This window comes from Azolla caroliniana, unplaced genomic scaffold (genome assembly GCF_043228905.1).
Source record: "Azolla caroliniana isolate FFs.n. ecotype wild unplaced genomic scaffold, voAzoCaro1.0.p SCAF_22, whole genome shotgun sequence".
NCBI classification, from domain to species: domain Eukaryota; kingdom Viridiplantae; phylum Streptophyta; class Polypodiopsida; order Salviniales; family Salviniaceae; genus Azolla; species Azolla caroliniana.
Window position 1 is genome coordinate 8739011 of NW_028230457.1, and position 13874 is coordinate 8752884.

Sequence of the window (13874 nt, forward strand, 5' to 3'; positions counted from 1 at the left end):
CGATTGAAGTTATCGATCGTAGAGCAATGTTCCGGTCAAGGGATTTCTGACCGATGAGAGAAGAGAAGACTGATGGAGTTCCGGTCAACACGTTTTTGGCATGGGCTTGTGGGTTCGACGTGCAATGCATTGTCCCACAAAGCATGCCAGGTGTTACCTGTATAGGTGTACGAGAGGGTTAATGTGTAATGTATAAGGTGTAATGTGTAAACATGGAATAGAGAGAGAGAGAGAGAGTGTGTGTATGTGTGTGTACACATTTGGCTTTTTGTGTGCATGTGTACAAGAGTGGAGTAAGTAGGTGTAACTACCCCCATTCGGCTTTTTGTAATGTCTGATCAAACCTTAAAATATTTAAACCTGACCCATGGGCATGAAAGAAGGAAGGAAATATAGTGAAGTTACCCTCAACTCGTGCCTGTCTCGATTTTCCCTCTCATTCTCTTTGTCTCTCTTTGTCTCCCTCTCTCCTCTTACATTCGAACCCCCTTGGGAGGGGGGTGGAGCCACCCCCCACCCATCAACAGTTGTCGGACTGGAGTGTCTTCACTCGATGTCCTGATCGATTCTCCACTTCGGTTAACCACCGAGAGAAGATCTCAAGCGCTTCGTCTTTCGACCTAATCGAGTAGGCCCAGACCTTCTGTGTATAGTCATCTACAAATGTGACGAGGTACCGGGAACCTCCTAGTGATCGCTCAGGCATAGGCCCACATATATTTGTATGCACAAGCTCTAGGGGCTATCATACCGTCTCATAGTGGAGAGAGTGTGGACTTTGGGTCTGTTTCCCGTAACGACAATGCTCACATAAGTCCACCTTTGACTAGAGCTTCGGGATGTAGCCAATCACCATCGACCAATCTAATCCGGCTTGAAACATATGGTTGAGTCAGTCGAGCCATAGTTTTGGATCCCGCGATTCAGTTATGTTCACTTCCCCTTCTGGACTGATCGCCATCAATGGATACAAGTTATTTTACTTATATCCATTTCCGAATTTTAGATTTCCTTGGCTGATCATCCATTTCGACACACTAAGAGTCATTCGGTACCCGTCTTCGGCTAACATGTCAATGGAGACCAGACTCCTTTTGAGCTCGGGTACGTGCCGAACTTGGTGTAGGGTGATCGTATTACCGTTCGGCAATTGGATGGGGACCTCTCTGATCCCTGCGATTGTGCACTCCTGCCCATGGCCTAGTTAGATTGTGCCGTTGGCGCCGACCGCATAGTTCAAAAACCATTCGATGTTGGGGGTCACGTGAAATGTGGCACCAGAGTCCAGTAACCACGTTTGTGCATCTTGCACACTATAAAGAACTTCTCCGATCATCAAATCCTCTAGAGAGAGAACTTGTCTTGATCGGGAGTCGGCAACATTGATTTGGTTACCAACTAGAGAATTGTTCGAGTCGGATCGTCCTGAGTTCCGCTCAAATCGTTGACCGTTCTCCTTCCTCTTCATCGACCAACAGTCGGAAATATTGTGACCAATTTTTCTGTAATGTGTGTAGAAATCACTTGACCTATTGTTCCTCGACTTCGACCACTATCGGTCTCCTCTTTCTCGGCCGATTAGAGTTTCAACTGCTTCGTTCAGCTTGTTCTCCTGATCGACTAGATCGCTTGATTGACTCGGTCGAGTGGTGGGCTTATGCCGACTTGTCGATGGTGAGTCCCATCAATTTTCATCGAATGTCCTCTGTGAGAACTTGGCTGATTGTCTCGTCCAAGTTCAGCTTAGGACAACTGTTGGTGAAAGTCATGCAGAATACCTCCCAACTCACTGGCAAGCTCGAAAGGAGGGAAAGGGCCTTAACTTCTTCTTCAAAGTTGATCCCTTGGGAGGAGAGTTCAGACAACACCCGACTGAAGGTGTTGATGTGGGAGGTTGTTGGATCCGTCTCTCTAATCTTTATGTTGAATAACTGTCGGATCAGTATCAACTTTGAAGAGGACTTCTTCTCATATATAACCTATAACTTCTCCCACAAAGAGAATGTTGTTGTCTCCTTAACCATGCTGGAATAAACATTTTCGGCCAGATGCATATGAATGGTGGAGCGTGCGATTTCATCCATGGATCTCCACTCTTCAGTAGACATTGAAGGAGGCTTTTCACTATGCTGGAAGGCTTCAACTTGTCTTTGGATGATTAGCACGTCTTGCATAATTTCTTTCCTTAAGGCGAAGTTCTTTCCATCGAACTTCCGAATCTCCACATTTGTGCCCAGATCGTGTCGCCATTTTTCTAGAAGATGGATGTTGTTGGCCTGGTCTTTTCTTTCAACCTTGGTTGCTTTTCGTTGCCGCGGAACAGCAAGGTTGCTCTGATACCACTTGCTGAGAAGTGTATACATATGTAGATATGCGGAAGAAGGTATGGGGTTCCGAGATTCCTTCTCAAAAGAATGAAAGAAAGAAAGAGAAGTGGAGAAGGAGAAGGAGAAAGGGCTAGTTTTGTAAATTCCTCTAACCTATATCTAAAAACCAAAACCCTGATGGACATACAGAGAGAGAGAGAGAGAGAGAGAGAGAGAGAGAGAGAGAGCCAATAACAAATTTCTGTGAGCTCTGCCTCCAGCTATGGCGATCGATCCCGAAGCCGCAGGAGAAACACAGGCAAACGAAAGCCAAGCAGAGGAGGATTTAGAAGGAGACGATAAGTCTGAGATTAATGCAGAAGATCTGCGCGAATTCACCGCTACTGACGATGCAGAACAGGCTACAGAAAAGAAAGAAGGAGAAAGCACAGAAGAAGGAGAAGGAGAAGGGGAAGGGGGAGAAGAAGGGGAAGGGGAAGAAGAACCAGGTGAGTGTCCCTTTTGTTTGTTCATGAAAGGAGGCCCTTGTAGAGAGAGAGAGAGAGAGAGAGAGAGAGAGAGAGAGAGCCAATAACAAATTTCTGTGAGCTCTGCCTCCAGCTATGGCGATCGATCCCGAAGCTGCAGGAGAAACACAGGCAAACGAAAGCCAATCAGAGGAGGATTTAGAAGGAGATGATAAGTCTAAGATTAATGCAGAAGATCTGCGCGAATTCACCGCTACCGACAATGCAGAACAGGCTACAGAAAAGAAAGAAGGAGAAAGCACAGAAGAAGGAGAAAGCATAGAAGAAGGAGAAAGCACAGAAGAAGGAGAAAGCACAGAAGAAGGGGGAGAAGAAGGGGAAGGGGAGGAAGAACCAGGTGAGTGTCCCTTTTGCTTGTTCATGAAAGGAGGCCCTTGTAGAGATAACTTCATACAATGGGAAGAATGTGTCCAAACGGCAGAAGATGCGAAAGAAGATATTGTAGAGAAATGTCATCAGATCACCTTCTTGTTGAAAGAATGTATGGAAGCGAACTCTGAGTATTATGAACCTGTCTTACAAGCTGAGAAAGCCATGGGAGAGGCTATTCTTGAAGAATCATCATCATTATCTGCATCTCAAGAAGAAAATGACGGTCAAATCTCAAACCCAGCATTGCAAGATGCTGGCAATAACAACAATAGCAATGAAAATAGAAGTTTTAATGAAGATGAAAACAGAAGTTCAGCTGTGGAAGCTCAGCCATCCGAAGAGGTAGAATCTCGAAGCTCTGAAGCTTCTTCACAAATTCTCCGAGATGGAAATGGATCATCAGAAAGTAGTGAAGGATCCTGATAAAGAGTTAATATTCATCCAGGTAAGTGATACATATTTCATCTCTTTTATGTATAATATAAAAATCCTAACCTAGATTCTAGTCTCTAGGGTGTAGGGCTTATTAGTAGCATCGGGGGTAAAAGAAAGTCGCATAGATAAAGTAATTGAACATTTGTCGCATCCTCACTTTAAGAAAGTTCATGATATAAAAAACAATATATACTCTTTTGAATTATATCTATATGGCTCTCCCTGTATGCAAGTAACCACATAAGTGTACATATTTCTGTAGCTGATTTCCTTTATATTACCAGGAAGAATGTAGGGCGCAAAGTTCTCAAAATGTTTTTCACAAACATAACATCATTATCAATCCAGGGAGTGATCATGCATTCGAAAGGGAGAGGGGGTGGTTTATCATACTTGATTTATCCCACCTGATGAATCTGTTATGGAATGTTGTCTACGTCCTTAGAAGTGTGAAAAAGCTAAAATGTAAACTCCAAAATATTTGTTGTTTACCTCACTTTTGTAATGTATTTGTACGTTGTAAACTTGTTGGAAGGTTATTATATCTAGCAGTTTTCTAGTATCCAACAACACTAAGAGTTAGCAGTCATGCCAGTAATACGCAAGTGAAGACATTAAAAGTTCTTTTGCATTTTTCCTCTATTCTAGTTATATATCCACTATTTGAGATATTTGCCTTCCATGTGTCAATAATATGTAGCATAGGGTGTAAAACGTAATACTTCATAAAGGCAGATTGTGTGAATCTGCTCTGTCTTTGCATAGCCTATAGATATTATGTTACAAAGCAAGATACACTATATAATCAGCATATGGGAAATGTCCCAATAGATGCCTTATATTCTTCTTTAATGAGTGCTCAATGTATAAGCTTGAGTTTAGACACATGACCTAGGCTAATGTAAATTGGAATATCATGATGTATTATCATCCTCTGAGAAATTAGTGATATGACCAATGGAACCCCAAGCAAGTATTACAAGATTCTTCTCTTTTAATACAGATATTAAAACGCATGCAATTCATGCATTTTCCTTAAATAAGGGGGCAGAGTGCTTGGGATGCAGAATCTTGTCACCATCTGAAATATGCTCATAGAACTGGAAAGATGGCTATGGGAATGGTGTTGGGGATGCAAAATCTCATTGCCATCTAGAATATACTGGTGGGAGTGGACAAATGGCGATGGGGATGCAAAAATCATTGCCATGTGAATGTGTTGATGGGAGTGGTAAAACAGTTACGGGGATCGATGCCGCCATATTGTTACAGAGAATGTCAGGCTCTATCTGAGAAATTTAAATATTTTTATTTTGTTTTGGGGTGCTACTATATATTTTTAAGGAACTCGTTCTTGTCCATTATTTACAGTTTTTGTGTTTTTTGGGTCCTTCGTAACTTTTGTGTATATCTCCATATACTTGTGTAAATATTTATTATAAACCATCTTTACATTTAGTATGTACAAATTTCACCGACAAAAGCTAGAACTTTCTCTACATGTCGATGTAGATTTTTTTAAAACTCAAAACTGAGACTCCAAACGTGCTTTTCTTATTTCATAATTTTGCATGAATTTGCGTAGATGCAATCCATACACTTCCTTGATTGCAATGCTATAGTAAAAAACATATACTTCCTTGATTGCTCTACTATATTCAAAGTGTATGATAGTGATATAAACTAGTGGACACAGTGTGAGAAATGTTGTTAATAGCAGCAGCGGAGCAATTGTTAGAACAAATTCGACACAGCCAAGCTGTGAGAAGGCTGTTAGACAGCAGTAGAAAAAATGGTTGCAAAGAGTAGAGACACGGCCAAAGAATAGAGCTTGTTTTTAAGTAGCAGCAGAAAATAATCTCATTACAAAAGCGGCTGGTATAAGCCTATTTATACAAAATTGGGAATGGTTGTTTGGTAGTTAAGAGACTCTTGTACTACTGAACAGGTACAATAAACTAGGAATGAAAAGGGAATATCTTGGAAAAAGTGGAAGAGAGAAAAGGCATTTAAAGTGTTGCCGATTCTAGAGAGAAAAGGCATTTAAAGAGTTGCAGATTCTAGAGAGAAGAATTTGGGAAGAGAGAGAATGTAGTACATAGATAATAAAGATGAAAGAGAGTGCAGGTCTGGAGCTGCCACCCTCCAACGCCTCCTCAACTCCAAAACGGCCGTCAAACATTGAGTCGACCAAGGAGCTGATCAATGGCATATCTTGGAAGCGGGAAAAAAAACATAGAGATTGTTGTCAGCATAACAGTTCTGAAATTCAAGAAAGAGAAAGGTGTCAATTTTGTCATGCCAAGCTTTGGGAGCTTGCTTTAAGCCATACAAGGCTTTGTGTAACTTGTAGACCTTGTTTTTTTGCTCTGAAATCTCAAAACCTAGAGGCTGTTCAACATAAACCTCCTCTTTCAAGTCACAATTAAGGAAGGTTGACTTGCCATTCATTTGAAAGATGGGCCATTTGTTGTGAGCAGCAAGTGCAAGTGCATATCAAATAGAGGTGTACCTTGCTGTTGGAGCAAAATTTTCCTCGTAGTCCACTCCTTTGACTTGTGAGTAGCCATTTGCAACTAAACGTGCCTTGTGCTTATCCAAAGTACCATCAGCATGGTACTTGGTCTTGAAAATCCATTTCAGTCCAATGACTTGTCGATGTTGAGGCCGTGGAACCAGCTCCCATGTATGATTCCACTCAATGGAATCAAGTTAAACTTCCATTGCTGGTTTTCACTTTGGAAGAACAAGGGCCTCTTTTGCTGTTGTGGGTTCTTGTGATTGCACAACAATGCACAATAAGGCAAAGTTGCATGAGTGAGGAGGTTGTTGTGACTCATGAAGGTTCTTTTTAGGTTGGTCAGAGAACCAGATGTATACTCATGAAGTTCAACATCAAAGAGATGAGAATCACGAATGGTGGCTTGAAGCCACTTGGGAAGTGGTGGAAGTTGTTGGTGTGTAGAGGAAGGGGAAACGAGTGGAGTTGAGGGAGAGGTTTGAATTGTTGGCGAAGTTAGAGATCGAGTAGGAGGAGATGGGAGGCTTGAAGGTGAGACATCTTCGTCTAAAATAGGAGATTCCGAAGGAGCTAGAATTTCAACCGTGAACTCTAGTGAAATGGTAGAGTCATCCGATTGAAACTCCACAAAATGAACATCCCTAGAGATGACTAGGGATTTTGATTCTAAATCCCATAACTTGTAGACTTGAGACTGTGTGTTGTAACCAAGAAATGCAAATTTCTTGGTTTTGGACTCAAATTTAGTCCTTTTATGATCTGAAATGTGAACATAAGCATCACAACCAAAGACTTTAAAATGAGATACCGAGGGCTATACACCTGTAATGCTTCTGCAGGGATCATTGCAGCAACTGCTTTTGTTGGGCAGCAGTTGATGATGTGGATTGCTGTGATTGCTTCACCCCAAAACAAGAGAGGAAGATCAGATTGAGATAGCATTGTACGAGCCATCTCTTGGACTGTCCAGTTCTCCTTTCCACAACTCCAATTTGTTGAGGAGCATTGGGTGTAGAAAATTGGTGTGCAATGCCTCGTTGAGAGCAGAAATGGTGGAAAGCTTGGGAGATAAACTCTCCACCATTGTTGGACCTAATCTTTCTAACTTTCTTTGACGTCTCGTTCTCCACAAGAGCTACCCATTCTTGAAATTTTATGAAGGCTTGAGATTTTTCCACAAGAAAATAAACCCAAACCTTGCGGGAGAAATCATCAATGATGAGCATGAAGTAGCATGCACCACCAAGAGTAGTGGTTTTCATGGGACCACAAAGATCCATGTGCACTAACTCCAAGATAGGTTGCACTATGAGTGGCTTCATGAGAAAAAGGCTCTCAATGTTGCTTGCCATGAAGACAAGCAACACATGGGGTATTGGGAGTTTTGAAAATAGGCAGACTCTCCACTAGTTGTGAAGAGAAGAGTTTTTGTAGAGAATCGTAGTTGAGGTGACCGAACCTGGCATGCCACAACGTGGGATCTTCTTGTGCCACCAACGCATGAGAGCCTTGAAGAAGATGAAGAAGATGAGATTTGGATTTTTCCAAGGGGCTATGGGAACTTTTCAGGCTCTATAAATCCCCTTCTTGTGTGCCACTAGCTACAATTTGTAGGTTGTTGGTGTCAAGGACTTCCAAAATTGAGCGATCAAACTAGACTCCATAACCTTGCTTAGTGATTTGGTAGACTGAAAGTAGGTTGGTAGAGATGTGAGGCACATGTAGCACATCTTGAAGAATGACAGGTTCTTCATTTGAAGAATTGTTAAGAAACACATTACCCACACATGAAGCCTCAATGCGTGAGGCATCTCCTATGGAGACTTGGGAGGAGCTAATCTTCACATCATGCAAAATGGATTTGTCATAGGTCATTGGTTGTCTCTTCATCTCTATCTTGAAATTGACGAGCTATGCCCGGTTTAATATTAAACGTGAGGAAAGCATGAACACGAGAATCCTTATGTAGCCAAGCTTCAATCTCAGCGTTAGATGAGCCAGCAACTAATTTGGTTAAAGAGGATGAAGTTACTAGTGGTTTCTTGTCATTACCATTGACCACATTTCATAAACAATGGTATTGTAGCAAGGTCTTTATTTGCAGTTCCCAATCCAAGTAATTGTTCCCATCCAAGATGTCTTTGGGGAGTTGGGGAATGGTTGATGAAACAATGGTGGCATGTGAGGTCATGGATATCCTCCTCTTGAGCTACAATTGGACAATTTACAGCAGTTGTACTTCTCCCTAGATGCTAGGTGAGGCTCAGATGAGGGGAAAAGAGAAAAAGAACCTCCTCTGTAGGTTTTGAGGGTGGCTGCTAAGAGAACCTCCTCTATAAGGTTGGGAGGGAGGGATAAAAGAAGATAGGTCTGTGTGCTCTTTGGCAAAAAAAATCAGGCTGAGGATATGGAGCAATTGTTAAAACAAATTAGACACAGCCAAAGAATAGAGCTCATTTTTAAGTAGCAACAGAAAATAATCTCATTACAAAAGAGGCTGGTGTAAGCCTATTTATACAAAATTGGGAATGGTTGTTTGGTAGTTTAAGAGACTCTTGTACTACCAAACAATTACAATAAACTAGGAATAAAAATGGAATATCTTGGAAAAGGCATTTAAAGTGTTGCAGATTCTAGAGAGAGAAGGCATTTAAAGAGTTGCGGATTCTAGAGAGAGAAGACTTTGGGAAGAGAGAATGTAGTATAGAGATAATAAAGATGAAAGAGAGTGTAGGTCTAGAGCTGCCACCCTCCAACACATAGGAAGGTTACTCTTCCCAACCAACGACCATTAAAGGCAGCTTAAAGGCTCTCTTATAGGTGGCTCACCTAGTGCATGGGTGAAGTTTGTCAACAAAGTGGAAGCCTATCCCATGCTATAGACCTCAATCACCCTTCCCCCCTGCATCATCACTTTATATTAACCTTCAATAGACGTGCAACACCAATAAAAAGGGGTTCTAATCTACCTCCTCAAGTAACTATGGTGCTTCGATATGAAATTTATTTAAAAAATTTAGAGATAAGAGAGAATGCTTTAAACTTTGAACTCCAATGAGCCTAAACTAAATTCAAGTGGCGAGGAGGAAGAGGAGATGGTTAAGAGACATTTTAGGATATTAGGGTTATAGGGTTGAGGATAGTGAGAAGATTTGGGATTAGGGTTGGGGTTTAGGGTTAAGGATAGTGGGAATTATTCCCTAATGACTAAGCCGTAAAAGGAATTGAAAAATATAACATAATGAGAATGAAAATGAGAAAATACAAATTAACACAACAAAGGATAGAAAGCTAGAAACTTATTAATTAAACCAAGTTAATTAACACAACATTAGAAAAAAGGCTAAAAAATCAAGAGATGAAAGAGCATGTACATGTTGGGAATAAATGGCCATCGTGCCTTTTAATAGTGCACGAGTGTGAACGCACTCGTAGCACGTTTTGACTTGTATATACATATATATATATCAAAAAACCCAAAAAGTGGTACAATCTTTGTACCTAAGACAACGTCCATCTCTCTCTCTCTCTCCCTTTGTCTCTCACTCAGACTCTCTCCCTCTTTGGTTGTCCTAAACCCTAATCTTCCTGCTGCCCTTCAAATTGGTATCAGAGTGAAGCAGGTTAGAGCAGGTCGCATTTTTTTTTCCGCAGAGCAAGTCATTCCTTTTTTGTAGAGCAAGTCATGTTTTTTTGCAAGGCACGTTAGAGCAGGTCACATTTTTTTGTAGAACATGTCTTTTTTTTTCTGTAGAGCAAGTCACGTTTTTTGCAGAGCGAGTCTCTTTTTTGTAGAGCAGGTCACATTTTGACCGTGTGCAACAGAAACATCTTGTAGGCTTTGACAATGCATGTACAATAGATATTGCCTTTGAAAATTTGTCTATAGATCTGAAATTTTTTGTTTTCAATGTGGTTATATATTGTTGGTTGGTACTTGTTTGGACCGTAGTTCACTTGTGTGAGAGTCTAGGCTTGGGCTAAGAAATCATGACTGGTAGCAATGATAGTAGCCATCTTATGTACATCAAGAAGCTTGAAGGTGCACATAACTTGGCGGTATGGAAAAAGCAGTGCTGCAACATCTTGCTGCAGAAGAAGCATGGAAAGCCTATCAATGTCAAAGGGGTAAAGCCTACAATTATAGACCAAGATGATTGGCAAGAATTGAACGAGCTTGCACGCTCGACTATTCAGGTGTCAATTTTTGATGCCTTATTGTTTAATATTGAAGGTTTGGACTCTGCCTATTCTATATGGACTAGACTAGAGGAAGTATATGCCTAGAAGACGGGAACTAACAAAGTTTATTGGTTTAAGAAACTTATAGATTTGCGCATGACAAAGGGCACACCCATGTCAACTCACTTGAGTGAGTTCAATTCCATTTTCAGCCAACTGGTTGCCTTAAAATTTATCATTGATGATGAGTTTAAGGTCACGTTTTTACTTTGCACCTTGCCAGAAAGTTTGGATACTTTCAGGACTGCTATGAGCAATTCAAATGCGATGCTTCTTTATGCCGTTGTAGAGAGTTATCTACTAATGGAAGAGATGAGTCGGCAGAACAATGCATCCAATAAGTCCTCTAGTGTGTTGAATTACTCTGAAACCGGTGGAAAGGGGTACTCTTTCTATCTAGCATGAGTATATCCCTAAGGTTTTGCAACGTTTCAATATGGAAGGGGGGAAAACAATTGGGGTTCCATTGCCTCCATATTTGAAACTCAGTGTTTAAGACAACCCTACATCTGATGATGAGAAGGCTGAATTGGCTAAGGTTCCATATGCTTCAGCCGTTGGCAGTTTAATATGTGCGATTGTTGCTACACACCCTAATATTGCTTTTGCAAGGGGAGTGGTTAGTAGGTACATGGCAAATCTCGGCAAAAAGCATTGGGAAGTATTGAAAGGTATTATGAGATACCACAAAGGCACAAAGGACTTGTGCATTTGCTTTGGAAAGCAAAAGGCATCTATCGTTGGTTTTACGGATGCGGACTATGCTGGTCACACGGACTGCTGAAAGTCTACTTTTGGGTATGTGTTTACTTTCACAGGAGGAGCGGTCTCTTGGATCTCCAGGCTACAGAAGTGTGTTGCATTGTCTACTACCACTGAAGCATGCAAGGAGGCTTTATGGCTTTCATATCTAGTGAGAGATCTTGGCATTATAGAGTTACCTATTCTTCATTGTGACAGTCAGAGTGCTATCATGCTAGCTCAGAATCCTGTCTTTCATGCAAAGACGAAGCACATACAGGTGAAGTGTCACTTCATCAGAGATGTACTTGACAGCAAGAACATTGAGCTTGTCAAAGTACATACAAATGATAATCTTGCAGATCTTCTCACGAATGGGAGTTGGATAGATGTATGTAGTTCAGCTATGTACATACATGGACTTAGCTGACTTTCTTCTTCTTTTTTCTCCTCATGGCACATTGCCTTTAGGTGGGAGGTTGTTGGGAATAAAGGGTCATTGTGCCTTTTATTAGTGCATGAGTGTGAACGCACTCGTAGCACGTTTTGACTTATATAGACATATATATATATATATATATATATATATATCAAAAAACCCAAAAAAGTGGTACACTCTCTGTACCCAAGACAACGTACATCTCTCTCTCTCTCTATCTCCCTTTGTCTCTCACTCAGACTCTCTCCCTCTCTGATTGACCTAAACCCTAATCCTCGTGCTGCCCTTCAGTACACACATGTACAACATAGACCAACACATTACAGACCTGGTAATTACTCTGTCTGTGATTGTTCTGAACGATTCAAGGCTTTGCTTCATACAACTTTTTCCCGCTTATAGAGTTTTCTTCTTGAAAATTCCTTGGAGCTTACATAGAGATTGTTATGTACTAGAGTACGTGTTAAGAGGAGAAGCAATCTCTCTCTTAAGTACGACAAAGTAGTACATTGTACACCTTGTGATGGCTCTGCCTGCGTCTGTTCCGGCCGAGTTGGGACATTGCAGATTTCTCCTTTTATATCATACTTCAAGTATATCGGAGTCCACCTCCTAAACAATGCAAGGTACTCTTTGTTTAGGATCATCTCAAGCTCCAATACATCACCTATCTCTACACAGTTTCAAACATACTCTCATATGTTTGCTAACTGAGGTTTTCCTTTTAAACGTACCACATTATATTTACTCTTGTGAATGTTTTAAATGCAAGAGTTACCCCAAAAATCTTCGCTTTAGAAACAATTTTATTCTGTATTTGTTAATATTAGGCACAACTAAATCTCTGCAGTGCAGACATTCTAATATATCTTTGACACATATTTCAAGTGTGATATACTGATGTAAGTAAATGTTTATCTTTCATGATTAATTTTTTTGTAGGCATACGTCAAGGTTGATGAGCTATTTGGATGGATATTCACCGGCCTTACTTACGTGGAAGAGTTGTGAACCCTTTGGGATAACATTTTTTAGGAAATAATCGATTCGAGATTAATTTCTTGAGGAAATCTATTGCAGATTTCTTTAGGTAAATATAAACATACCAATCTGCATTGGATCTGCATGATTAATGCAAAAACTAATCCACCCTCCAACTTGTAATTCTGGAGGAAAAAACTTGCCAATATATCCTTCACACAACATTCCAATTATTTTTTGAAGAGGAGAATTTTTCTTTTTTTCCAAATGTATGGTAAATTTTGAGAATAATTATGGTGACAAACTTGCTGAACTCATCAAAACGTGTAAGAGCATCTAAAAATCATCAAACACATCAGCTTTTGTTGCATGATGTATTTAATTCAAGTGGAATATGTGCCTTGGTGAAGTGAAACTTCTGCTTATCATCGTATTGGTAGCAAAGAAAGTGAATGAAGGAAGCAAAGTAGCAACAGTGCGTAGTAGGAATTCATTACACATTTGGAAAATTAGGTTTGAGCTAAATTTATAAATAATAATTTGAATGTATTAATAAACCCAGACTGAATATGTTGTATTTCTTACTGCCTTTATCTTCTTTCATGTTCTACCACTTTGTAGTTTAAAATGGTTTGTAGACCATTATTGGTGCATGTGCATATTAAAATACGTTGTAGACTTCTGATTGTGTATCCGTGGTACCAGAATATTGAGATTTGGTTATTGTTAGGCTGCATATCTTAATGAGAACTGGGTGATATTTGGCATGTCATCTTCAATAAACAAGGAACAAAAATGAGTCATGATATGGCATTAGTATTTAATTCTAATATTTGGTATTGGAGCTCATGATGAATGAATTCGTTTTCTCTTCTTTTGGCGTCTTTTCCTAGATACTTCATAAACATTTTTTTGTTGAGCGCATGTAAGTAAACATTTGTCCATTTATGATGCATAATTTGAATGAAAACATGGGGCCTTCCTAATCAAAGTTCAAGAACGAGTTGCTTGAAAGTGCCTATTATGAAAGAGGTTTTATTGATGATAAGTGGGTCTATCTTGGAGATGACACTTTTGAACAATTCAGAGGTTATTCATGTGTGTGTGTGTGTGTGTGTGTGTGTGTGTGTATTGTAATACAACTAGGTGATAAGATAACTACTACATCTAATGCCTTTCTTGAAACATACTTAACATCAATTGCAAGACTCAATGAATATAGCTTAACATGCACTTTTGTAACTCTAAAAATGTCAAGGTCTTCTTGAATCATATTACAAATATGCAAA

The 13874-nt window shown here is 40.1% G+C and overlaps 1 protein-coding gene across 1 annotated transcript; it reads left to right on the plus strand.

Moving 5' to 3' along the window:
* Positions 1-2522: 2522 nt before the first annotated feature.
* On the plus strand, positions 2523-12853 carry LOC147849924 (uncharacterized). Its single transcript, XM_087337214.1, has 3 exons — positions 2523-2815; positions 2928-3671; positions 12547-12853. Exons 1-2 carry the CDS (start codon positions 2590-2592, stop codon positions 3647-3649), a joined length of 948 nt encoding a protein of 315 aa, XP_087193340.1. The 5' UTR covers positions 2523-2589; the 3' UTR covers positions 3650-3671; positions 12547-12853.
* The last annotated feature ends 1021 nt before the right edge of the window (positions 12854-13874 follow it).

What these genes read in the sequence shown, in the direction of transcription:
- LOC147849924 (XM_087337214.1), top strand. Translation starts at nt 2,590, where the DNA reads ATGGCGATCGATCCCGAAGCCGCAGGAGAAACACAGGCAAACGAAAGC. An exon ending in GGAAGGGGAAGAAGAACCAG is followed by an intron (nt 2,816 to 2,927) that starts GTGAGTGTCCCT and finishes CTCTGCCTCCAG; the next exon opens with CTATGGCGATCGATCCCGAA.